Here is a 27,501-nt window from a genome sequence, read left to right on the forward strand (position 1 = left end):
AACATTGCTATGTATATTCTGTTTTTTTTTCAAATTAAATGACAGTTGCATTGTGTTTGATGAAAATTCGCTTACGGTGATTAGTTAAGTGTTAGTTTTTTTTATATTACTTGTTGTTATACGTCCAATATGTAGTAGTGCATGTACGTACACACACACAAACACACATAATAAACACACACAGAATATAAACGTAAGAATTATGAAAATTTAATAATTTTTTAACTTCAGTAATGAATCAATTGACATGACAAAACACACAATTGAAGCAAATGAAAAATTGCATATTGAAGCAATATTGATGAAAAATAGAAGAATTTAGCTGAAAATAGTTTGAAATTTAAAAATATAAGTATAAAGAAATGTAACAAAAAAAATGCAGGAAAAAGATAATATATACATAAAAATCAATAATAATCGTAACAAAGTTAATTAAACATGTGTGTTTTATTATTTTCTAGTGGAAAGATAAATAATGCAACATGCAGGACGAATAATGGTGTGATTGCACTTATGAAAACGAAATTATTTTAGGTAATTTAAATCCTAATTTTCTGAAATTTTTGCATAAAAGATGGCAGAAAAAAAATTATTTAATAAATTAAAATCATTATGCATAAAATTGAGAAAAAACATCAATATTCAACAATAGTTATATACATATATTTATTTTTATTTATTTATATATTTATGTACACACAACGCTTATGAACATGAGAATGTAAATATTCAAAATATATTCGATTTACATCCAGTGACATTTATATTAATACAATTCATATTTTAAAAAATGAAAAATATTTTGAATTGAGAAAAATATGTCCAAAATTTTGTACACCATTTTAAAAAAATATGTACAGTTGAATTTTACTAAACTACCTAGATATGAATAGCTGAAAAATGTTGGGAAACAGAAAAACAAGTTAAAGATAGACCAGATATATATATATATATAGCCCAGTCATGTTTTCGTTGAAAGTGTTTTGAAATATAGCATAACTGAAACACAACAATTTGTAACATAGCATGAGTATAATTAAGATAAAAAATTTACTATGTTTATCCTTCAATAAATAAGTTTCAATGTTAAACAGATTGAAGATGTTTTTATGGGAAAATATGAAAATAATTTGAGCCAAAGGAGTTATAATAGCGTTAGCGTTTTGTCCTCTATTTCTACGTTTCAAATACAAATCAAACGACGCCAAATTTCTATTCCAATTCAAGATCTAATAAATTTGACATAAGCATACTTTATTGAAACCAAAACTGTTTTTATATTTTTGAGTAATATTTCACTAAGCTTTTGTTGGTAAATGAACGATTCTTAGGTATACTATATAATCTTATGTACGTAAAAGGCATAATTTGAATTAAAATATACATCTAATTTATTGTGTTTCTAGAATCTGAGCTGCATTCTTTGTTTCGTCATTGTCATTATTATGTGTTATTATTTGTTAACACCGGTCTCTACTCTACATTGACATCTCATTTAAAAAAGTTGAATTAATCACGTTTAAATTTCAAACCTTTATGTTTGAAATTATTTTTAAAAAATTTAAGTAGTTGTAATTGGTTAAAAACATAAGTGATTAATGAAATAAAAATATTTGAATAATTTGAAATTATCTATTATCAGAAAATTTAACAAAATTACATTTGAAAATAAAAATTACGAAACATAACAACTAAGGCCCCAAAGTGAAAAAAAATATTAATCTGACAGAACTTGAAACGTGTCGATCAACACACTGGACAGTGATGCATTTCAATGTGTATCAAACAAATTTAAATCAATGCAATGTAATGAATCACTTTGGTAAAAAATGTTTCAAAAACTTTTACAAAAATAATCTTTATTTATAAATAAAATCTCATATTTGTTATGTTGACAATATTACTATATTATATCATTTCATTTATTATATATATATATATATATATATATATATCGAACAAAAATAAATTTGTGAAAGTACAATAATTAAGTACAAAAAAAATATAAAAATTATTAGACAGACGGCTTTCTCAAAAACATCAATCAAAATAATTTCAACATATTTATAATTAAACTAAAACAGTATAAGCTTTATAAGCTCTCTTTGCTTCTTCTAATAGCGGATGATTTAACAAAGTTTTCGTCACAATGTACTTCCACGTCACATTCGACGGTTGCTCTGGTTAGCTTTGTTTTGTATTTATCGTGACTTTCATTTGATGACTGCGATAAAAAATCTCCTACATCAAAAGTGTTAATATCGTTTTTTGTATCGTGGTCTCTAACCTCATTTTTCTGGTCATCATTATTGTCGAAGTTATTATCTTTTTCAGAATTGTCTTCGTCATTATCTCTGATAACATTATCATGCATACTGTCAATCTCACTAGTTCTATTTACATTTGACGAAAGTTCTTTTTTTCTTTTAACAAAGTTTCTCCATGTTCTTTGGATAATTTTTACAGTGAAAATTTCTCTTTGTCGCTTCAGCGTCGAACCGATTGGATGATAATTGATGCGACCAGGGCCTTTCAGATCACCTAGTCCTTCAGCCGCATCATCTTTGGTACCAAGAAAATTTTTTGTCAGTGCATCTAAAATATCAACGCAATTAACTGTATCTCCTTCACAAATAGGGATGTCCATCTGAACGAGTTTGTAGAAATTCGGATTCGGAATTCTTAGAGGATCTTCCAAAGCATCAACAAACTCACTTAGTTGAGATAACGGTATGTATTGGGTAGCTTTTTCATCATACTTTTCCCATAGTTCATAATACATATCGAAGTCATCTTGCGTCAAACCTTGCTGCACATCTTCAGTTGCCTGAGAAAAATTTTCCAGAATTACCGCTATATACATGTTTATGACAACCAAATATGTAATGACGAGATAACTACATAAATATCCGATTCCTAGAGCACTATTACCACAATCTCCATTTGGAGTAAATTCTGTAGGTTTGTTAGAACAATCCGGTGGAGAGTCATTCATAAGACCTGCCAAAATACCATCCCACCCAGCAGACGTGCACGTTTGGAAAAGTATTATCATACTGTTGGCAAATGTCTCAAAATTAAACATATCATCTATTCCAGCAGTATGCTTGACATACATGAAGCAAGACATTCCCACAATGGCATATATGAACATTATGAGAAATAATAATAGAGCGATGTTGAAGAGAGCTGGCATTGAAACGGCCAGTGAAAAGAGCAGTGTTCGAATACCTTTAGCAGATTTTACCAATCGAAGAACTCTTCCAACTCTGAAAACTCGAACAACTCTAAGAATAGTGGGAGACAATGAAATCTTTTGAACACTATCCTGGATAAACATGGCTGTTAAAAATTTTCAATTTTGTGATTGAAAATTTTCAGTTGGTCTAAAACTTAAACTAATTTTTATATTTGATATCTTTCCAACTAAAAGATAAGCATAAGCATAAACAACTCAACACTAACCGAGAAGCGAGACAATAACGACCACGAAATCAAATATGTTCCAGGGTTCTTTAAAATAGTATAACCGGAAGCCTAACAGTTTCATTACGCACTCGAGTGTAAAGATTGTTATGAAGACTGTGTTGATGCGGTGAAGAGCGCTGGAAAAGATATCAGGTTGTTTATAATGCTCCACAGCCATGGACATCATGTTCAACAGAATCACAAACATAATGGCTATGTCAAACTTCTGATTCTTAGTCAGTTTGTAGAAAAACATTTGAAAAGCAAACTGTTGGTAGGTTAAAAATAAAAATAATTTATAACGGTCATGAAAGTTATGTTTATTTAAACGAAACGTTATAAAATTGCTTGTTATTATTCAAACTCGAAGTCAAAAAAATAGAAATTACTCGTGGCTTTGGAACAGGTTTTGTTGGTTGCTTTGATCCCAATTTTTTCATAGCATTATAATACTTTTTTTGGTCTTCCGTCATCAACATTTCCAACGATCCTCCCGCTTAGAATATCGAAGAATTGAAATAATTAATATTATATAGAATATTAAAAATAGTATATTAAACTCTAATTATTTAATCTTATTTTCACTAATATATGAAAACAGCAAAATTATAACACAATATTTTCAGCAAATATTGTTTAACTATTTGCTAAAACTTATCTTTTTCTTCTGCATGTTGAACTGCTCAATGATGACACCGATGAAGAGATTCATGGTGAAGAACGAACCAAACACGATGAACATTACAAAGTACAAATACATCAAATGCTTCTCTTCAAATTTTGGCTGCTGTCCGTACTAAAAATTTAACATAAATCAATTTAAATGGTCGTTGCTTATCAAATCACGTAGACATGTTTAAAACATGCAAATAAAGAATGTTTTAAAATTTACGTCTAAACCGATTAAAGTAGCTTAGATGTTTTTTTTAATTTGTGCATGTTAATCAACTTTCGAATATTTAAAAATTATCACACATTTTTTAGAAGTTTTATCAGTTGAATAATGAGATGAATGATTAAAAGTGTTCTTAAGTATTTTTATTTTAATTTGGATTTGTTCGCAACAAATTTTTATTATTTAAAAACGTTAAATTTATGCTAACAGAGTAAATAAATTAAATAATTAAAATGCAAACCTCTCTACTGTCGATTGCAGCATACATGATATCCATCCAGCCCTTGAATGTCGCCTGGAAACAGTTAAGCACTTTTTTTTTACATAAATCAGTTTTCAACTCAAGCCAAAAAATTTTTTTTAAATAAAATTAATTAAAAATCAATTTCAATTGAAGTGAACAAATAAGTCGTGATGGAAATATACCACTTGAAAGAGAGCCAAATAACCAAGTAGAACATTGTCAAAGTTGACTTTAGGATTGAACCAGCTCATGTTGTGACCTATGTTGATGTTCTTGCAGTATGTTCTGTACGTAAGAATCATTATTTAAGTTAGACTTCTAATTGGAACTTTTTAAAGAATCGTATTTGAACAAGTTTACGTTTTAGAATATATTTATTTACCGGTTTGGAGTTTCTCACATAAGTGTTGAATAATAACGATAAACTAACTTTAAATTTAAAAAAAAATAAATTTAAAGAAGTGAACAAACTTGTTGAGAGTGTCTATTTCAATTTTTACCCCATCGGCATCCACACATCTGCCAAACTTACCCATAAACAAGTTAACACCCATAATGCTGAATATGAGCCAAAACACCAAACAGACAAGCAGCACATTCAATATGGATGGGATAGCTTGTATCAAAGCATTGACCACCACCTAGATTGTCATTTTGTCATGAATTACAATTTATAACTTCATTAAGGCAAGATATAAAATTAATTTATTTACAGAAAGTTTTACAATATAAACATAACCAATTGGGCGGATCTCAAAATTTTAAAGGGCAAAAGTAATGTTTGAGGTTCATTATGTTAATCTTTTGGTGGGTGAAAATAATTTCTTGTTTATTACAGGATTAGCCATCAAACAAAATCATCCGTATTTTTTTAATAATCAAAATCTTTAAAGATTTGTATTGAGTTATCTATATCAAACAAAGGGTGGAAATAAATACAATTCCACGCCATTTCTTCCCTAGATAACCCACCCCACTAAACATTTTTTTAAATTATTTATTAAAAAATCCTGATAACATTAACCTATTTTTAGTAACACGATTCGATTAACAAGACAGATACGAATTTTTAAAAAATCAAAAAGATAAAAAAAATTACTTTCATGCCTTCCCATCTCGACACAGCTCTTAAGGGCCTCAATGCTCTCAAGGTTCTTAGAGCTCGAAATGCTCCCATGTTGGCAGCTCCCGCTCCTTCCGCTCCCCAACTTACCAGTGATATCTAAAACGCCCATATGTGCAATGGGTACATTGAATAATATCAACAAAAATCTATTTACTGCCAAGATATATATGTACGTAACAAAAAATTTGTATGACAATAAAATGTGTACTTAAATCAAACACCTAATCCTGCCAAATATTAATATATCTGTTATTTAAATAAAATGCCATCTCCTTATAACAAATAAAAACCAACAAATACACGCTCAATGATATTGAAAAATATTGCAATCAACTAACGGCGACAATGATAAAGTCAAGCCAGCACCATGCGTCAGTGAAGTATCTCTTGAAGCCATATGCAGTCATCTTTAAGGCCATTTCAAATACAAAAATCACAGTAAATGATTTGTCCAAAATTTTAAGAATGTATTTGACATTGTCATAACTTTTGTTGTCCATATTACGATCCTCGACGGCCTGCAGAGGTATTGAAAGTGTAGTAATTACCCATTAAAAAGTGGAAAAAATTTAAAGAAACCAACTAGCGCCAGACTGCTGGCCAATATCATGATGATGATGAACGTTTCAAAGTAGGTATGTTCCACCAGAGAGTATGAATAGCAACGACACTTCCACCAAATTTGACCGAGAATAGATTGGTGAAGCCCTCTCCAAATTGGAGCACATTTTTGTGGGCAACAGTCGTCCGGATATTTTATATATATTACATTTACTTTTGCTGGTAGATCCTTTAATAAATAAAAAAACGAAATTTTCAAACGAACGTAACGTTAACAGTAATCGTTGTAATTTTTTGTAATCTAACAAATTGTAATCGTTGTAATCTAACATTATTAAGCATGTTAAAGAACATGAAAAATAACCCTATTCCTCGTGGCATATAACTCTTTAGGCATTTGTTCAGCCTTGCTTGTGTAATATTGATCTAAAGACATGAAACTACCAGAAATTTCGTTGTCGTGATGACGCGAAGAACTGTTTAGATGATGATGACGGTGATGTTTCTGATTATGCGTTTGAGAATTTTGCTGGCAATCAAGTGACAGTTGTGACTGAGATAAATGATCGGACCTATCGAGACTCTGAGTTGAAATGGCAAGATAGCTGCTTCCCTCATGGCGTGCGTCATCGTACTCGTCGTTGTTGGGGTTGTCATCGGAGTGATATTTCGGAGGGTCAGCATATTTCCATTTTGATATTGAAACTGAAGACTAAATAATAAAGCCAATAACTTTTAACTAAAAAAATTTTTCTGTGAATGATTTATTTTCAAATAAAAAAATCTAACCCGACAAAAACTTTTTGAAACTTCTGCGAAAACAAACAAAAATAACAATGAGAAATAAGTGTTATGATTTAGGAAAATATTTAAACCAAAATAAATATTAAAATAAAAAAAATCCTACCCACCCATTTTGTTTAAGTCGCCGTAATCATTGTCGGCTGCATCATCTTGCAGGCCCTCACAATCACACGACGAATCGGATGGGGCAGGAGACACAGTAACGACGAAATTGTTTTTATTGTTACATTGGTTTGCTAGATTAGTTTTCATGTGGTTGCGGTTGATGTTTTTGAACTCATAATACGACGAACCTGTAAAATATGGTGGCGAATTTCGACATGAACAAATTATTAAGTGAAATTATTGCATTTGAAAAAATAAATGTTCAAGTTTTCTGGTTATACTCGTGAATAAGATTAACCAACCGGACTTGTTAAGCAACGTCTTCTTTCTGATTTTAACGTTAATGAAATAAGTGGCGTGAGATTTGATGTAAGTGACGAATCTGTCGATCCTATCAATGGCCTCCACCAATTTATTAACGCCCTCATCTTCCTGGGATTTCTTCAGACTCTCTGCTCCGAAAGAACTCAGCAGGAGAGCAAGAAACAAATTCAGCAACTAAACATTTGCAAAGACGATGACTTAACTGAAATCTCATATTAAGAATGCATAATTATTTAACTCTAACGCATTGTATATTGAATTACGAACAGAGTTTGAAAAACACCAAAGAGTGTTTTCAACTTCAATAATTTGAAATAACATTGGAGTAAAAATGTGAAGAAACAATAAAAAATATACAAAACAATTTTAAATTGCTATTTTTTTTAATATTAACCACAAGATTTCCGATTATCATGGTGAGAATGAAGAAGACGATGCAGTGGTAGCCGGAGCAGTGTATACAATTCCACATGTTCTCAATCCATTCACCACATAATATCCGAAAAACTATCATGAACGAATGAAAAAAATCTTTAAAGTGCCACCTCATGACCACAACCTCAGGAAAGTATTTTCTGTAAAATTTCATTATTTGTGTTTATATGCGAACAGAAAAAGTTCATTTCAAATTGTAGTTTCTGTATTAGACACATACAGAAGAAGAATTAGCATAAAATATGTAAAAAGTTGTCAACGTTAAAATTGAAATTTCAACTGTCACTAAAAGTCATCAAACTTAGCAAACGTTCAGATTAATGCAGACCATTTAATCTAAGGTAAAAGTTTTAAATTCAGTTTGGAAATTAAACGCCTTCTGCCTAGATGTTGTTTGCAAATTTAAAATAAATAATCTTTGCAAGCGTGTAACTTTAAACAATTTTTAACTAAATGAGAACAAATTGAATAAAAATATAATTTTATTAATTACTGTGATAATGCGCAGTCTTTTGTTACAAATTCGAAAACATTTGCGGTTTTTGTTTGAATAATGCGTTGTTTGTCACGCTTGATTATGTGTATGTACAATGTTTTTTTTTTGTGAAAAACTAAGTTCAAGCTTCTTTAAGCTTCTAACGTGGCACTATACAAATTAATATTTTTCTTTCTTTCAATGAGCATAAAACAAAAAAAATGAATAATACTCGTTGTAATTAGGTCCAAAAAGTTGCATTCCGACAACAGCAAAGATGAAGATGATGATAGCAAGTACAAAACAAAGGTTCCCCAGAGCTCCCATGGTTCGACCAATGATGCCGATCAACAAATTCAACGTTGGCCAGGACTTCGCCAATTTGAACACACGTAACTAAACACATATTATCAAAAATTGGAATCATACCTTCTATTAAACTCCCACAAATTAACAAACAAAGCAAAAAAATAAAACAAATCTCTTAATAAAAAATATTTGAATGATGAAACGAAAACGATATACGTAAAATATGCTGCTGACCAGTCTGAAGGACCTCAATATAGACAACCCCTTGAAATTTTGAAGGCCGAGTTCAACGAGACTCAAGATAACAATTATGAAGTCGAAACAACTCCATTTATCTTGCAAGTACCTGCAACATTTATTTAACCCAATAAACATTGAAATGGTTAAACAAATCAAAAAAATATATTTTCAATTTTAGCGTTTTCAAACGTTATATTTTGGTTGGAATATATTTTATTACCACAATCCACATATCACTTTTTCTGCTTTGCTAATCAACGTTTTTTCAGTTTAATGGCGTCATTTTAATTTTGATACCAAGCTATAAAATATGCTATCAAAATTTCCAAAATCTCTGTTTTCATCACATTTCAATTCTAGAGTAAAACAAACAGTTCGCATAAAAAATAAAAAAATGTGTCAAAAAATTAGGTGCATGATAACTGTATGACAAAGATTTACCTGTACAACCCGAGAGCGAGGACTTTTAGCACTGCTTCCACCGTGAATATTCCAGTAAAAATCTTAAAGTTAATGTTAATGTTTAATCTATTTTTAAATTAATAACGCAAAATTCAAAGCCGGTAAACTACAAAGATTATAAAACGCGTCAAAATAATCGGTCTGCTAAAAGTCTGCAAATCGGTCTGCAAATGCTAGAAGTTAATTTGATACATCGGACGTATGTCACGCAGGCCTACAGAAGCAGCTTTTGTAAAATAAAAAGTTATTCTTAAGATCAGAGGCAATGAATCAAAAAAAATTAGTTGCCAGTTATGCGTTTGCTAAACTGACAGAACAAAGAAAAATTAATAGAAAGCAAAATTTAGCGAAAAGACTTACATAATTTCCAAACTTGAGGATATTCTCAAGTGTGGAGCCCATCTCGTCGTGCTCGATGGCCATGAAGATTGTGTTGACGACGATGCACAGTGTTATGAAGAGGTCGACGAACGCATCCATGATGAACAACTCGATTATGTGAGCGAATTTATACCAGTGCGGGTGGCACTCCCAATCGAATAACACCTGCAACAACTTCCTCTTCGCGTATTCTGTTTTCGTTTCATCTTTTTCCATTCTCAAAAAATCTTGGCGATACACAGATTTTTAAAATTTACTGTCTAATATTTTGGCTGAATGTTGAACATAGTAAAACCAAATTCATCAACTAATCTTTTCAGAAGTACTGTTAACTAAATACACATACACATACTTATATGAATAAAGAAATAAATAAATGTATATAAATGTTTTATTTACAAACCATAACAGCCTTTCTTCTTTTTCTTGCCTGATGCTGACTTTAATAAATTCTTCAAAATAATAACATCTGAAAAATATGTCACAAAAAAGTGCACACAGATAAAATCTTGTTATCTTTAATTAAAAAATGTCAGCCAATTTTAAAAAGTTGATAATTTTTGGAAAAAATGTTTATTAAATACAAATATATATATATATATATATATAATTATAAATATAAAATATTTATTAAAACGAATGTTCAACTCAAACTATGTTGAGATGGTGCCACAAAAAGTACCTTTCATGTCGAGGGAAGCCGTCGGCGAGGGCATGACAAAAGGATTATCAAGGAAATAATTTTCTTTTTGTTTCACCCACGGTTTCAAACTGGTTCGTCTCTCCTTTTGCATCATTATGAGATATTTCATTAAAAAAATAATGAGCACCATTGATTTTGAATATTTAAACATTTCAAGGAAAACATTAATTTACGAAACGTTATCTAAGACAACGCGACCATTTTAAAATGTTATAATAAACATTATCTGACGACTAACTTTATCATCTGAATATTCAACAATCAAATCCTTGCTATCTTTTTTATTAACTTCTGTTTCAGCCTCGATCTTTCGTGTCTTCATGTTTCTCTTCCAGTGAAAATGCGTTGGCTCAGACGGTTTAGGAGTAGTGACAGGTTGAACATTTTTCTGCCTTACTAATGGACTATTTCTTTGCCTAACAACACTATTGAAACGAGATTTTGGAGAGCCATAACTTTCTTGTTGTTGAATGTATTGAGTTTCAAGTTGGTTCAGTAAACTGTCAACGATGTTGAAAATATTAAAATTATCTGTCAATTATTCAATTTTTAAAGCGATATATTTTTTAAAAAAATTTTAGTAACAAATCATTTTATTTACACCAGCTTTCAAATTTAATAAGAATGCTTTCAAAATGAATTTAATATAATGAAAATCTAGTTTGATGCAGAATATGCGTGTGGTGAATTGCAGGTAAATGTGAATAAAACTGAACGTACCTTGCTTCACGTATCATAGATGCACTAAAAGCTATTATAACAACACCCCGCAATTATAATGATAAAAAAGTATTTGGTTACAAATGAAAAAAGCTAGGAAATCATTTTGAAACATGGCAAACTAATTATCAAAAAACTTGTCATGAACTTCACTAACAAGTCGGACGAAGGTGTGACAGCAGTTGAATCATCAGCAAATGGAAGATCGAGATTGAAGAGGCAGGGATGAAGTGTGAACCGTGGAAATTTCAATGGTGGAATTGATTTCAAGTCAGCCTTCAGCCAACTAAACTGACTGGAGCGCAAGTGTGAGTTGAGTAGCGATGTTGGCTGTACAACTGTAGAAGTGGTTGGTGTTTCAGGCAGGCTTAAGCTCTTCTGTAATTTTATAAAAAAAATTATCAAGTTTCCGTATTGGTATTTATTTTGTAATGGTATTCATATTAGTATCATTATTATTATTTGTATTTAAATCAAATGTGGAAATCTTCAAAAATGCATTTAATTGAATCAAACCTTCTTTTCTTTCCAGTCCGATGCCTTGCTAGCAGACTCCACCCCACTTTCTGATTTTATGCTGATTTTTTCGTCATCAGCTCCCGCCGTTAAAGAACATTTTGACGAATTAGACAACCTTAGTTAGAAATTAATATTTACCAGTGTTATAATTGAGTGATATCAAATTAACATTAAAATGTATAAAATTGGGCTGCCATCCTCTCCACTAATAATTTTTCAAAAACTCACTGAAATTGTTGTCTTATATAAACTATAAATTTTTGCAATATAGCAAATTTCATGTAAAGTATATAAAATTGAATCGTGTTAACACCACAGGGCATAGAGTTTAACAATCGATTCATTCATGTACGTTGATTAAAAACAAAATTAACCTATCTAGCGAGTTGTAATTTATTTGAATTTCGATGATATTTTATTTCGTTAACAAAATAAAAATTGAAACCAAAACAATTTTACGAAATGTTGAAAATGAAATAACGAATGTTATGATGACAACCTGGAAAACTGTCGCGTTAATTTTTTGTAACTGGTGTTATTGCAGTTGTTGGTGACGTTGGTTTGGCTGGAATTGAGATTATTTTCATCATTCTGGCTGTGATGATCGCCAACACCCTCATCAACATCTTCCTGTCCTCCATCTTTTCCATCTCCTCCATCTTCTTCTTCTTCTTCACACTCTTCCTCAAGTGCCAATCTATCTCGTTCTTCTCTCTGAAATGATAATTTAATAAAAACTACTAAAGTTTTTTATGCATTAAATTTTAAAAATTGCGTCAATTAAAGTTTAATTAACAAACATTTATTGACATCTAAAATCTTTTTCCCAAATCATTACATAAAATGCGTCCGAAGCAACCGGTACGAACATTAAGATACAGTACGGTACAATAAAATACAATGTGCGACGATACAATAGAGTACAGTACAATACAGAAAAACACACAAAACAATACAATAAAGTACCACTCAACTCAATGTACAACTATGCAATACATTACAGAATAATACAAAAGAACGCGCAAAAAACATGGAATGGAGTGAACAATCTTCAGACCTGTGCATCTTCCCATTCAGCCTGTTCAGCCTCAGCTTCTTCGGCATCCAACTGATCCTGCCGGCGGCAGTCATCGTAGGCCATTGCAACGATGGCCAGGATGACGTTAACCAGGTAGAATGAAGCAAAGAAAATGACAAAAATGAAGAAGAGCATGTTTCCTTTGCCGTGAGCTCTTATAACCTGGTCGGTGGTTGATGGTTAGTGGTTTATAAACAAACGCCTTCAAATGCAACGTCATGCTATTTTTAAAATTGATTGCTTTTTTATAACTGAACGTATTTTTCCATAAATCGTTATTCTGATTCGAAATACACTGATTATACATTTCTCATCACCTTATCATCTGATGAGAAATCAAGGCACAAACACGAACAGAAATAATCTTGGTTTATGAAATGCGAAATCCATTAGGGAGATGCATTTTTAATGAAGTCAGCATTGAACGTTATTGGCTTTAAACCAGCGTTAATTATGCTCGGCCGCGAAAGTAACACAAATTTAAATATTGCTCTAGATGTTTAGGAGAACATTTATTGGAATACTTTAAAAATAAGAACAGCCTTAAAATGTTCATATAACATTGAAAACTATCAACTTGTTGATAAAGATTTTCCCAAAAATCTTGAGTCATGAGTCGAAATGCACACAGCATCGCCCAGCCAAAATTGTCGAAACTGGTGTAACCGAGATCTGGGTTGGTGTCGGTTTGTACGCAGGACGTATTGGCTGGGCATTCTCTGTCACAGAAATTTAAAACTGATCGTTAGAAAATGAAACTTGAACTGGTTTGTAGCTTACCAAATTTGACAATTTTAAAAAATGCTGATACAAGATGTGATAAAGACATAACAACTAAAATTCTTTTAACAAGTGAAATCAATAATTCATTTATTTTAATTCAAATTAACAAGAATTTTGCAGCATATGTAATTTAAATACTGAAAGATGTAAATAACTTCGTCGTGACAGACTCACCCTCCACCACATAAGAGCGGCTTCGAACCGTCTGGCGTCATGATCCAGTTTGCTGGAATCAACAAAAGTTGGATCAAAATATTGAATAAGAAAATATTTGTCATCAAATTACACACTGGCACTTAAAGTCGTTCATTGCATAATTGTATAAAAATAATGGAATGAAACTTCATGAAACGTCTAAAATTATTTATTTTATAGATAGCGTAACTTTGTGCATTCTTACATGTATTTTACTAACTACTAATAAAGCTGTAACCAACATTTGCCATTAACAGGTATTATTTTTAAAAAAAAAAAGAATAATTTTTTTTCTACTCAACTACTGCTTGCCATTCATTCTCACTTTCTAAAAACATTTAACATCCTTGGTTCAACCCTACAATGAGGGAAATATAATTATTAAAAATCATGTAAAAAAAATTCGAAGAAAAAGGTTCATAATTTGTAAAACATCCTGTACGCTGTTTCAGGGGCGCTTTCTTTACTCACACGGTTTACAAATAAATACGCTCGCAAAGCAACGCGCTGTACAACATGCATGTGTGCTAAGTGAACGATCGACAGGAGCCGTTCCCGGCAATGCAGAACCAAACTTTTTATCAACTGCGCAATCTCCTCGCCAAATTTCCAAAATTTAATTGATAAGCCTTTATTACCAAATTTACTAGCCTTCGCTAGTAACAAAACAAAAAATTAGAATGAATATTGCTTATTTTAACGTTTTAAATAAATAATCAACCATTTAGCATTATAATTCCGAAAGACACCAAACAATATAGATGAATTGAAATTTAAAAAACTTAATATTAAATTTATAATTTAATTGAATTTGCTTAAATAAATTGATATAATTCATATAAATTTTCAGTCAAAATTATTTGGTTGTCAACTGTTTAAAACTCTATGAAGTTTCTCATTCGAACGATGGTTAAATTTATATGTGATTTTTTCGATTTGAATAAAAACATACAATCATAAATATTTAAACAAAATCCAATGAAAACCTTTCAACTAGGCATATAACATTATAAATTTATTAAGACCAAACTAAAAGCATGCTTATAAATTATGATCTCAGAAGTTTGCAGACTAACACTCATTGTTAACATACTGCTGGATGAACGTTTCGTTTGTTGAATTCGCGATGCCCAACTCCTTGTACAGTTTGATGCACTTTCTCGTGAGAAGACCGGAGTACAACTGAAGTCCAATGAGGGCAAAAATGGAGAGGACGAATAAGGAGAGGATCATGACATCTCGCAGACGTCGCACAGCTTCCATCAAGGCACCCACTATTGTTTTCAGCCCTGGACATTCCAAAAGTTTAATTAATTAATTAATTAACTCATCCATTCATTAATTAGTTAGCAGTGTATTCATTTAAATAATAGATAACCCGTATGTGATTTCATAATATTTTTTTAAATTTTAATCATATTTCAATTTTAAAAATTGATTCCAACTGAACATTAAAATATATAAGAACCTGTCAATTGAAATTTTTTTGATAACATTGAATAAATGCAAAAGGAAAATAAGTGAAGTGAAAAACAACAAGAAATATCAACGAAAAATTGGAAAAGTAATTTCAGTTCTTCTTTATGAAAAGCGTTTTTGCATTCTTATTTATCCAGCCAATGAATTGTTTCATTATATTTTATAATGGAACATTGAGCACCAGAACTGCACAACAGCCATATAAATCAACAGAGAGAAGAAGAACATTTTTAGGAGGATAGAAAATATCATTATTAAAATATATAAACAATTTGAAATTAGATTCTATATAATTAAACAGAAATCCGAACAAAAATAACTTTTTGCTTTATAACACCTCGGAAATCGGACAGCATCGTACGTTATCAAGAATACTTCAACTTAAATAGAACTTGCGTAAACTGCTGCATCAAATGTGGCTATCCTATTTCATATTTAATAATTAATTTGACAGAAAATTGTTTTCAAAATATTCAAAACTGAAAAAAATGGAAGGAAAGCCGACCTGGAACGACTGCAACTGTTTTCAACGTTCGGAGAACTCTGAAAGTTCTGAGGGCTGATGCATTGCCCAAGCTCTGGAAGGACATGGTCACATATCTGGGCAGGTGTTCAAATGACGTTTCGATGTATCGTTCATTTCATGATACAACATTGTTTGGCATGTGAAAGTATTTTTCATTAAAATTACTATTATTGAACAAACATTGACAAGCAATAATTTAAATAATTTAAATTTAATTTTAAAAAATAACATGCAAAAGTTTTAAACTAAAGAAATATAGTTTCTTTTTTAAAATTACTCATCCATATGAAATAGTGTAATTGATCAAAAGTGCACTAGCATTCACAAAACTCATCAACAACTTTACATCTGACAATAAAAAGCTACATAAAATTTCTTGTTGATGACAAAACATGGTACGACGCCTTAAACGGTTACAATTTCCACAGTCTAAATTAAACATATGGATTGATAAAATACACGTTGTTCTGTAAAGAAAAGCGTGGAAATGGAGCTAGATTATTATTAGTGCCCGTAAAGGATTCTAAAAATTTATTTCAATTCATTCTTCTTTTTGCAGTAGGTTGAGGTGAGCGCAATAACATGTGATTGGTGCATGGCGCAAGAAACTGCATCGCTATTGCAATTATCAACTCATCGTCATCTTGTCATTTTATAAGAAATATGAAAAACATAAATTAAGGCCATGGATTAAAATTTGAAACTTGAAGAAACAATGAAATTTTATTAATAATTCAGAAAACTTGAATAGAAATTTTGATTAAAAAATTTAAAAAAGAGATAACCAAATATAAAAAGATACCAAAATTCCACAAAAAGTTCAGTTAAATTTTAAAATCACTATTTGCCATTTTATAACGCATCACATCTTGTCGATTTTTTTTAAGCAAAACTGAACAAAACAAACCAGCATTGTAATACTAAAACACTAGATGCAAATAAGACGAACATAAACTGATACCATATTCTAGAAATTATTCCAACCATAACCCGTACGCCATAAATAATATTTTATTAATGCTTGCAAAAACTAATATGAAAAACTCATGAATGCTCATTTTTACGATACTAGCATGAAATAATTAGAAAAAAACCAACAATATATTGCGGGGAGTTTAAAAAGAACTACAAGAACAAGAATAATCAATAGAAGATAACAATCTTGGGTCTATGGGAAGAAATTAATTGCCAACTCATATCTGACTGACTGGATGTTCATATTGGCATCGTTACAATTACAATCATAAACATCTTGCGCTGTGGACTGTTTCCTCGTCGTCGTCGTCGTCCTCCTCATGGCCGCTCAACTTTCTCAAAACATAAATCAACGAACAAAAAATATATTAAAGAAAAATTTCGCAAGACGCCCATTTCTTGCCTCTGAGAAATCTTATAATTCATGCAATTTTATGCCAGTCGCAACCTCAAACTTTCTCTTACCTTCGAGTTGATATGTGACTTGTTATTAATAATTTGTTGTTTGCAATCAGCGCATTTAAATTACTACTAGTTTTATTCTTCTACTTTATGTTTTGAAATTTTGTGAGGAATAATAATATGAAAATATGCAGCAAACTGACCGGCGGATTTTAGAATAACGAAGAATTAAATGAAAGTTGATTTTATAATGTCATCTCTTAAAAATTGCTTCCATGTGCAATGTCTAAATAATTAATTTGAAGTTTCTATAAATCGATTGTTTTGAACTAATTGAACAAAATTTCCATGTGAAGAAACATCTGCTGGTCCAAAAGGTCTAATGAAAGAAAAATATATGAATGGGTTGGATCAAACATCTGATGCTAAATATCATCCTTTCAACAATTTTTTTAAAAACGCGCATTATAAAAAATTTCGAAACAAAATTAACAAAATTTAAATATATATCTTAATATAAGTTTTGAATAGAAACTGGCAAAAAAACTACCAAAAGAGTATACAAAACCATTGGTGTTAATTAACAATTTGTTATTTGACGGATTAGTATTGAATTGTTTATTTTTAACATTTTGAAAAAACATTTTGGAAGATTATTTTGAAAAAATATTATAAAACAATGTTCAAAAAAAAAGATGAACAAAGACTCCAACATCAATAAAACGCCCCAAAATTATTAATTCTCATAAAATTTAAAAAAAAATTTATTATTACAACCAACAATATAAATCACGTAGTTGTTGAAAATATATAAAGAATATTTTTATTCGAAAATATTCCCAAAAAATTAAACACAAACTTAAAATTGTATGAGGAAAATTATATGCAAGCACACGTTCCACGACAAACACAAACATATTAATTTTTGAATTTTTGTCTTATTGCTTTCATTTTTAACAACAGTGATCAAATAGTTGCTGCTTGAAGCAAAATATTTTGATGAATTCACCGGCACAGAACTATGTGAACAGAAATGTTATTTGGATTATTTTAGATTTATATTTATGTTGTTGATAACAAGGCATTTCTTTGTGAGGAATAAAATTGTCTGTTGTTGATATTATTTTACAGAACAATTCATGACAAACAATTTGGAATATTTTTAATTTAGCTTTAAATATATGTCATTAAACGATGCGTTCCTTTTAATAAAATAAAAATAAAAAACAATATCGTTAACGTATGAAAAAATCGTTCAAAAATCTACAACAAGTTATATAGAAATAATAACATGTTAAAAAGTGTACGAAATTAAGAAGCAAAGAAGGAAAGAAAAAACTGAAACAAACAGACTGAAGAAGCCATGCTTCAATAATTCATGGTTGCTATGGGATATCAGATAAATATTAACGTGCTTTATATAACAAATTCTTTCATACATTGCATTAAACAACTATAGATGTAAGATAGGTAGAGTTGGGCACGTGTATGTACCGTGCAATACGTTTACAGGTATGTGAGCTAGCAATAATGTTAATACAAATTTTGAAATATAAAGCAAGTGACGTACTAATGAAAAAATACGAAAAACTATGGCGTGTACGAGAACGTACGTGCGCTTATGAGGTTGCCGCGTTGATTACTCATCCTAAATGAGATTCCCATCATATGGATACCACAATTAATTCCAACAATGCTGAATTTTAAATGTTGTGCATAAGTAAATATTTACCAACTGAACAGAAGAATTACACCGTGTATGACACCATGTAATGAAATTTAGGTACCTGAATACAAACACAGTGGTTAAGAAGCTCAATGAAACAAAAATGTACTAATGAGAATAAATGCCCTGAACAAATAAGATGTAATACAAAGTTTTAATAAGACTAACGCTGAGACAACAACGAAGAAGTCCAGCCAGTTCCAGGAATCGCGAAGGTACGTGAAGTCCTCCATGATGAAACCACGAGCCAACATCTTGATGGAACCTTCAACTGTGTAGATGCCCAAAAATGTATTTCTGCAATTTTTATTTAAAACGAAATTGAAAGTTGTCGTTATAATTTGAGGTAAAGACTCTTTCTTGACAAAAACTTTTATCTTGTTTTTAAATGTTTAATGCAATGAAAGTTTGTTTGTTCTTTCTTATGCTGCGCTGCCAAATGCGGAACTGTCTACATGTCATTCCATACATATAATTGAAATTTCATGCTGCAAAAGCTGTACTATCCACACAACATGACGCATTATACGCGCATGACTTATAACTATAGTCTTTCAGCTTCGATCAGAGAATATTCGAACTCGGCTATTGCGTAATAAAAACCGACGCGAGACTTGGAACTTACCGATTGGTTTGGGCGGTAAAAAAAATTGTGCCCAAAAAGTTACTATCAGTTCAAGGATTTGAAAAATAAAATGAACATGCATACTCAACAGCTGGAAACTCGTGGTTCATCGCCATGAAGACGCAATTGACAAGTATGACAACCATGACAAACAAACTGAAAAATGTATTTTTAAGTTAAGGAATAATTTTGAATAGCGGCTCAAAACAAATGTTCTGAAAATGAAAACGAAATTTTAACAATCACTGAATAGTTTAATTAATCATCAAAATGTGTCAGGAAACGTAGATTTTAAAAAGGATATGGATGAGTGATTATTCTAAGACACAGTCGTCTTAGCGGATGGAATGGACTCAACAGAAAAAAAGCTTTCGATGCACTGAATCGGAATATTGTTCGATCTTTTCCCAACACCACAAAAGTCTGAAAAATTGTTTTTAAAGAGTTAAAACTTTTTTTTATTCTTTTGGATCCTTTGAATTAATAACACAAACTATTGTAATGTTAGTAACATATTTTCATTATCATTCATTAATACTAACATATCTGTTGTGATAGAATTCATCAAAGTCTTCAAGAGGTACGCCGAATAGCTCAGGCTGGAAGTTTCGGTACCTGTTGGGAAGTGGTTTGCCGGCCTCTAGATCAGGGTCGGGCTTTGGTTTATCATCTTCTTCCTCCTCTTTTTCGGCTGCTTTTTTTGTTTTTTGTGCATCTTGATCAGCTTTTTCCAATAATTTTTGGCTCTTCTCTTCTTCAATAATTTGCCCTATTCGAATCAAACTTTCTTCTGTAAGCCTGTGGAAATGCGAAGTCGATGTTTTGAGCGTTTTCTTTTTTTCTTGAACGTCGCTGCACTCGATGTTGAGTTCTTTGGTTGTTTCGTTGTCATTGTTGTGGTCTCGAGATTGATTTATGTTATCCTTTATTTCCGCTTTGTCTTCGTCAACTTTTTCAGTTTCCATATAGTTTCATCGGCCGCTCAATTATTTGACCATACGTCCAATGCTCTGGCAACAAGTTTCGCGGCAATATCTATCCTGAAATAAAAAATAAGATCAATTCAAGAATGTAAACAGTGAAGAATGCCAAGCTTTTTATAATCAATTAACATGAAAAATTTAAAAAAATGTATGAGGAATTATAGGCAGTTGTGGTTTTAAAATAAATTTCCGTGGGTTTGCTTGCAAACTTTCCTCATGAAAATCTTGTTTAAATCAAAATAACTAATTATATATAGGAACACGAATGTATGGATCCCATTGTGACATCAGAACAAACATTTCTGATTTTAGGCATTTGCAATAAACCTTGAATTAAATATTAGATCCATAAATAGTTTTATTTCAAGTACTTAATGTGAAATTTTCAGTATTCCAGTTAGCAATGCTTTCTGAGAGTCACAGGAGCTCACCGCCCAAATAAAGTTAATCTACAATTTTTTAGACGGAACTTTTGAAAATGTACTTTAGAAGAAATAAAAGAATGTAAAATTGTGAAATTGTTGGCAACCTAAATGTGGCCAACTTTTTTAAAACTGTCGAAAAACTTTGTTGAAAATATTTTGAAAGAAAATAAATTTGACCTCTTTCAACAAAACTTCTAATGCTTGCTTTCACGGACCTGTGCATGGAATCGTACTTTTTAATTGATGATACGAACAAACACAGGCTCTCACGTATAATTTAAATTTATCTGCATTCATTTGTTTTTGCTCGCGAACCTTCTCAAGAAACTGCTATTATACGTTCATATGTGTGTGTGTGTGTGATTGCGTGTGTGAATTGGTGTGCTTGTGTCTGTGAGTGTTTGTATATATAATATATATATAAATATATATATACATATACATATGTGTACATAAACATTTTACACATATACAGTTACACTTCCCTTACGGATAGTTGTATTTTAACGTCCCAAATTACTATGCATGCCTCGACTTTATATTTCATATTTCATGCAGACGTAACGCTGAAATATTGAGAGTTCCTTCGTGTCAGGAGGTCTCAACATACATACCTACATGCATACACAATAATATATACATGTATGTATAAATATATCGAGAGGAAAAACTCCAGCCAAGTTTTATCTTAGTTTAGCAAGGGGAAGAAATATTTCTCTGCTGGGATTAAAGTTAAATTTGAACTCACGACTTGAGAAAAACTTTTAATGCGTATCATTCAATTTAACGAGAGTATGTTTTTGCGTTTCTATATTTTTTTTGCAAGTTAGTTAGTTTGTTTGTTTGTTTTCCATATATATCATTTGCATGCTTCTAAATGCGTTTCTGTGCAATGTTTGTTGGGTTTCATACAAATTATAAATCATCTATTCAATGCATTTTTAAAGTTTTTTTGAATGTAACACATTGTTGCTTTCTATGTCAATGAATGCATGTGAATGCTTGCGTGTCTGTTTTAAAAATTTCTTACGAGTTTAATTAACATAATGACGAAATGATAATGTAGTAATGAAACATCAAATCACAGAACTCACAAAATGTTATCCTCATCTGCTATGACATGCGTGCAACAATATCAAACTTCATTATATTATAATATAGCGCGAACTTTTTATATTTGCTTCACATTAATAAATATATAAAACACTGTAAATAAAAATTAACAAATGTACATCCTTTCGTTTATAAAAAAAATTCAGTAAGAAACACCAAATTTCGTTATATTCTGAACATTTTAAAATTTCAACCAGCTTCCATTTGTAAACTCTTCCATCTGGTTGGCAATATTGCCAACTGCTAGTGCCTACCCGACAATACTGCTTATTTACATAATCCGATAAACCAACTTGTCTCAGCTTTCCACGAAGACTTCTGCATACGCTGGTTGTGAGTGTTTGCACGTCGTGTGGATGAGATATGCTTGCATGCATGGGAGTGTGTATGTGTGACGTGTGTGCTGTAGATACCTGTAAATGTGTAAATGAAGTGTGTGTTATGCTTGTATGGGTGTGCGTGTGTAAGTGTATGTTTAAGTGTGCATGTGTAAGTGTTTGTTTGAGTGTACGTGTGTGAGTGTATGTGGTCGTATGTACGTGTGTGTATCCGTTTGGAGTCAAAAATTGTTTTAATTTTAGTTTAGGAATAAAAAATAGGAAAACAAATGCCTGACAGTTTCCCACGGCACTACCTTCCGTGCACATTTCGTGCTTCGCGTCATTTTTCAGACGGTATTTGTAATGAAGCAAGACAGACAATGCTTAATATCTCTGGTGCAGATGTTTTCTCCGATTGGACAAGATTTTATTTTTATTTTTTCTAATTAAACGCAATAATTTATGCGGATGAATTTTATCGTGTTTGAAATGTGGGTGCTGTAAGTATTTAGACTAGACTTGGCTTGAAAACGAAGTATTCCGCAAAATCTTAAATAATTGTTAAAGTTATTCAATCGTGAATAAAAAAAACAGCATAAGCCATTGTTAATGCATTAAACCGTAGAAGCCAGTTAATCTTGCAGTGTAGCAGATCATGCATCAGTGTCTGCCTACAAGTTCGGCCGCGTCCTCGCGAAGACATCTCAATTTATTTGGCGATACGTGCTGCGTGCAATTAGTAATGAAATTCCAAATATTGTTAAAACTTTTAATAATATTCCTAATTTTTTTGCCTCGAGGTTTGTTATATTATATTATGACTTTTTAATTCACAATATTTTAATTAAAATCACTTGATAAAAGAAATGGCAGTTTTATTGCTCTACGTGGAGTTTACGAACTGAATTCATATTTACTGCTTTCATTCACAGATGTACCATACACATACAGGACTAGCAGGAAGACAAGCAGGAAACATTTTAAAATGTGTTACTATATTTAAAACGGCAATGCGTGAATGCAGTGTTTAAATCAAAAATTAATGAGTAAATGTTTTTTTTTAATAGAACAAAAATCCAAACATTAATAATGTTGTATTGTGCTGCTGGGTACAAAAACGTTGGACGGGCGATCGTCCGCTCACATGCATTCAAGATCGCCGACGTTTTTCACCGCTAATGAAAGAATATCGTACAGAAATATTTCCATGTTTAAGCAATTTTGGCATGCGCATGTCTGCGGCTTGTTTGTCCCTTACGTGTGATTCCACGTGCAAGTATGCACGCGCATGGAGTTTGTGCACGCTGTTGGAATACGTAAGCTACATACGTATGTCCGTTCGCCACGTTTGCACGGACGCTGGCGCTGAGAAAAGTTTACGGTCGGATTATGCGAAAGATTAATTGAAGACCATATTTAGAAAACACCTGAAAAAATATTTTTCTCATCATAATTTTCATTTATATTTTTGTTCAAGTTGTATATCATCTTCCCATTCATTTTGGCAGTATAGATATAAATAGTTATACAATCTATCATTACAAATTAATTATTCGACCCAGTCATATGCTGATAGTGCACTAAATAGAAAACATCAAATCATCATATTCAAAATGATGTGGATATCTAAACATTGAAAAACAGAAAATGTTTAACAGAGACCGCAGATCAGACGGCAGACTCAACGTGCTGCTGCGATTCACTACGACAACCAAGTGACGCCAGCAGGTCAATTTTCAACGTTTCAACGTTTCAACTACACCAAACGCTGCCGATGAGGAATTACCTCCCTCCATAGCGTACCTAATTAATATTCGTGAATCACATGATTGCCTATACGGAGGAAGGTAATTCACTTCAAATAATAATATGTTGCATAATAATTGAAATTTTAATGTAAAGAATGGTTTTTTATATGATGATCCCACAGCCTATAAAAAAATATTTCAAACGATTCATCTAAAAACTAAACGGCTATTCAATCTGACCCAGAAAATGACAGGGCCAGAGTAAGAGTCAGGGTTAAGAAACATTAAACTCAATTTCAAACGGTAGATATATATTGACGGTCGGTAATTGCTGGCTATTAATACGTTTAAAAAAAATTTTGTGGCTTGGTACATTTTAAGATACGCACGTGCCTCATTTTCATTGATTACATTGCTTTACAAAAAAAGCACGTGACTCTGAAATACTAAGGTGGAACACTGATGTTGTAGTACCAACAGGCTGTATCAGTGAAGACGTTACATAAGAACACAGTCTATTTTATGTAATATTTTTTTTTATAAAATTAATCAATTTATTTAAATGGTGCCAAATACACTGAAAAAAAATTTATTTCTATGATGTTGTTTGGCAATGGAATTTTGAAAATAAAAAATCAAAAACATTGCCTATTTGTTAAAAACATCCAAACCGTGTCATCTGTTGGATCTTTGATTTAAGTTTAATAACTTACTTTGTGCATACAGCTTTGTGTACGATACAATGACAAAATTGATCAGTCAACACTTGTCCTCAAATCTCTGAATGTTAAAGTTTCCCAAGTTTCCAAAACATAGAAACATAATATTATAGTTATTTATAACATTTATCAACAAATAGTATGAAAGTATCATCATTTATTTTGACAACATAAATATCTTTCCATATATGAGGTATATTTTGTTACGTGATAAAAATTGTTCGTAGTAATACATGAAATGAAACATGGATGGAAGTAAATACCTTTGCTGTCGTCAACACATACGTTTGTATTTTTAAAGATTCCAGTGAATAAAATGAAAAGCAAGAAAGAATGTGTGGCCATTCATAAAGAAAATCTTTGCCGATGATGCTGAGTGTCATATTTATGCGAGACTTACGCTGTTGCATTGTCTACGTGTTCCTCAAAGTGCACCTCTCTTCTTATTTGTGGCACCACAATTCCATGCTCGATGCATGTTTGAATGTGTGTGTGTGTCTTCGTTTGTGTGTGTGTGTGGCGTGTGTGTGTGTGGCAGTATGTTTCAATGTGTAGGGTTAGTAATATTGCACATATAGTAATAATAATATAGTGATAATCTACTAAAATATAACCGACTGTTTTGAGATTTTGATTACAATAGCTTGCTGTAATAATTTGCAATTAAAAGTTTTTATCAAATTTGATCGGTATAAATATCAAGAGTTTTTGATTGATTGGACAGAGGACGAAGAAAAAGCTAAAACACGAGAATCATAAACACGACATTTTATATTTTCTAGTTAATTATTTTTCAAAAAGTTTTTTTTTCAGAAAATTTTACAAAATGTAATGGATTTAAATTATTCAACTTTCTGTGATATAAAAACAATTTAACAACGATGCATGTGTGAGCAAAACAACAAACAGTATATGAACAACTCACTACAAATACTCATTAAACGAAATAACAAACAAAATAACTTATTTGTAACCAATTTAAATGTATTTTTCATGAAACTTATTTTAAATATTGTCATTATTCAAAACACAAACAATTTCATAGTAAAAACAACATCGTTATTGTATGAAATTTACCATGTATAGACGCAAACAGCAGGTACAATGTATTTTATTGCAGTGGGTTCTTCTAATCAAAACAATGTAGATCACTTAATAAAAATCCAATATTCATTAGTTCCAGAGCTTTTTATGTCTCAAATAATATAATAAAAATACATATGTTGCCATGTATGTGTGTTTTCAATCCAATTATTGTTGTTTGAAATATGGAACAAACGTAATGCGTTGAAGTACATCCGATATGCAAGTTTTAAATAAGCAGATTTTAATGAAGAAGAATAATCTTACTCAGTACAGCAAATTTGAGCATTGCAGTGAAAACTGTTAAACTGTAAAACATGAAAAAGTCTGATGACAGATGTTGCAGAGAATTTTTTAAAGTGGAAAGAAGTGAAAGAAATTGTCAACAAGTAGGAAGGCTGATTTGGAATGACAGGTGATACGAAAGATGTGTACAGGTTGACAGCATGTTACTATACATAAAAATTAAAAGTCATTATTTCTAACACGTGAGTAAATATTGAAAACAATCCAACAATAAGAAAATAATTTTTCTGAAGCTTTAAAACAATCAGACAAAACAAATTAAAGCTAAGCGGAACGATTACTGCTGTGAGTCCAAAGGACGTGCTACAGTCTGTCGATGTGTTATATGTGAGACTAAGTGAGCTTATGCGTTTGTATGTATGCATGTGTGTGTGTGTGCACGCATAAAAATGTAATGATAATTTAATAGGATAATTACGACATTGTTATTATACACATTTTAACGTCAAAAACAAAAGAAATATCATGCTAAAAATCACATTACTTGTATCAACCGACCTATGTTGTACTAGATATTTTATAAGGTAATATTCCTTCAACACGTCATCATCACGCATATGCGCCTAAGTACAGGTTCAATATTGCTCGTGTTCACATTCTAACGCAGTGGTTGTACGTGTGCTGATACGCTAACGAGCATGTGTGGGACTGCTTTATTGCGTAACGCCGTTTTACGAGCTAGCAGCAACCAACCAGCAATTTATACGGGCTGCCAAGACATTCTGGAAAGTTCCTTCGTCTGGGTTGCTGTTTGCTCACGTCTGTTTCATGCCGATTTTATATGGGCGTTTGTGGGGTGCTGTTTGGCTGTCGTATGTGTCTTATTGTTGTTTGTACCTTGTTGGTTATATTGTTTTCACTTTTGAACACACATAACACTACTTTACTACATTATGCAAACCTTTTTTCTTAATTTTTCTCTAATTGTTTTTTGATGTTACACATTACAAGTATTGCAATTTTATGAAACATCTTTAAATTATTTCATTCATTACAATTTTTCTCCAAAATCCTGCGGTAAAAATCTAAATGTTGCAAGTTTACTTTTTATTTGATCAACATTTTTTTATTCAATGTCCATTAATCTCGCCATCCGGTCATTTTCGTTTCTTTTCCAAATTGATAATTTAAAAAAAAATAAGTTTTGCTTTTTTTCTGATAATCCTGAAATTATTTTTTATACGCATTAATTGTTAACTGAGTCCTGTCCATAGAAGGTTGTCGATTATCCACACAATCACGTG

At 31.3% G+C, this 27,501-nt stretch overlaps 3 protein-coding genes across 3 annotated transcripts; all 3 read right to left on the reverse strand.

Annotated features, from left to right (window-relative positions):
• Positions 1–2,092: 2,092 nt before the first annotated feature.
• On the reverse strand, positions 2,093–15,896 carry HELRODRAFT_64539 (hypothetical protein; the record flags this gene model as incomplete). The annotated part of the gene is made up of 28 exons (XM_009017510.1): positions 2,093–3,342; positions 3,466–3,736; positions 3,858–3,964; positions 4,123–4,264; positions 4,605–4,658; positions 4,790–4,879; positions 5,075–5,248; positions 5,707–5,829; positions 6,072–6,251; positions 6,317–6,523; positions 6,647–6,999; positions 7,206–7,374; positions 7,582–7,701; positions 7,922–8,102; positions 8,670–8,833; positions 8,981–9,092; positions 9,428–9,489; positions 9,809–10,056; positions 10,233–10,298; positions 10,512–10,611; positions 10,822–11,032; positions 11,401–11,625; positions 12,268–12,455; positions 12,829–13,011; positions 13,427–13,568; positions 13,807–13,858; positions 14,904–15,116; positions 15,812–15,896. The coding sequence occupies 28 exons, from the start codon at positions 15,894–15,896 to the stop codon at positions 2,093–2,095; spliced, it is 5,472 nt and encodes a 1,823-aa protein (XP_009015758.1).
• Positions 15,897–17,538: 1,642 nt separating this feature from the next.
• Positions 17,539–20,525, reverse strand: HELRODRAFT_160561 (hypothetical protein; the record flags this gene model as incomplete). Its single annotated transcript, XM_009017511.1, has 6 exons — positions 17,539–17,588; positions 18,823–18,905; positions 19,104–19,232; positions 19,645–19,716; positions 19,889–19,983; positions 20,103–20,525. 6 exons carry the CDS (start codon positions 20,523–20,525, stop codon positions 17,539–17,541), a joined length of 852 nt encoding a protein of 283 aa, XP_009015759.1.
• Positions 20,526–21,504: 979 nt separating this feature from the next.
• On the reverse strand, positions 21,505–22,728 carry HELRODRAFT_160562 (hypothetical protein; the record flags this gene model as incomplete). The annotated part of the gene is made up of 3 exons (XM_009017512.1): positions 21,505–21,582; positions 22,375–22,494; positions 22,621–22,728. The coding sequence occupies 3 exons, from the start codon at positions 22,726–22,728 to the stop codon at positions 21,505–21,507; spliced, it is 306 nt and encodes a 101-aa protein (XP_009015760.1).
• Between the last annotated feature and the right edge of the window lie 4,773 nt (positions 22,729–27,501).

This window comes from Helobdella robusta, assembly GCF_000326865.2.
Source record: "Helobdella robusta unplaced genomic scaffold HELROscaffold_2, whole genome shotgun sequence".
Classification (NCBI taxonomy): domain Eukaryota; kingdom Metazoa; phylum Annelida; class Clitellata; order Rhynchobdellida; family Glossiphoniidae; genus Helobdella; species Helobdella robusta.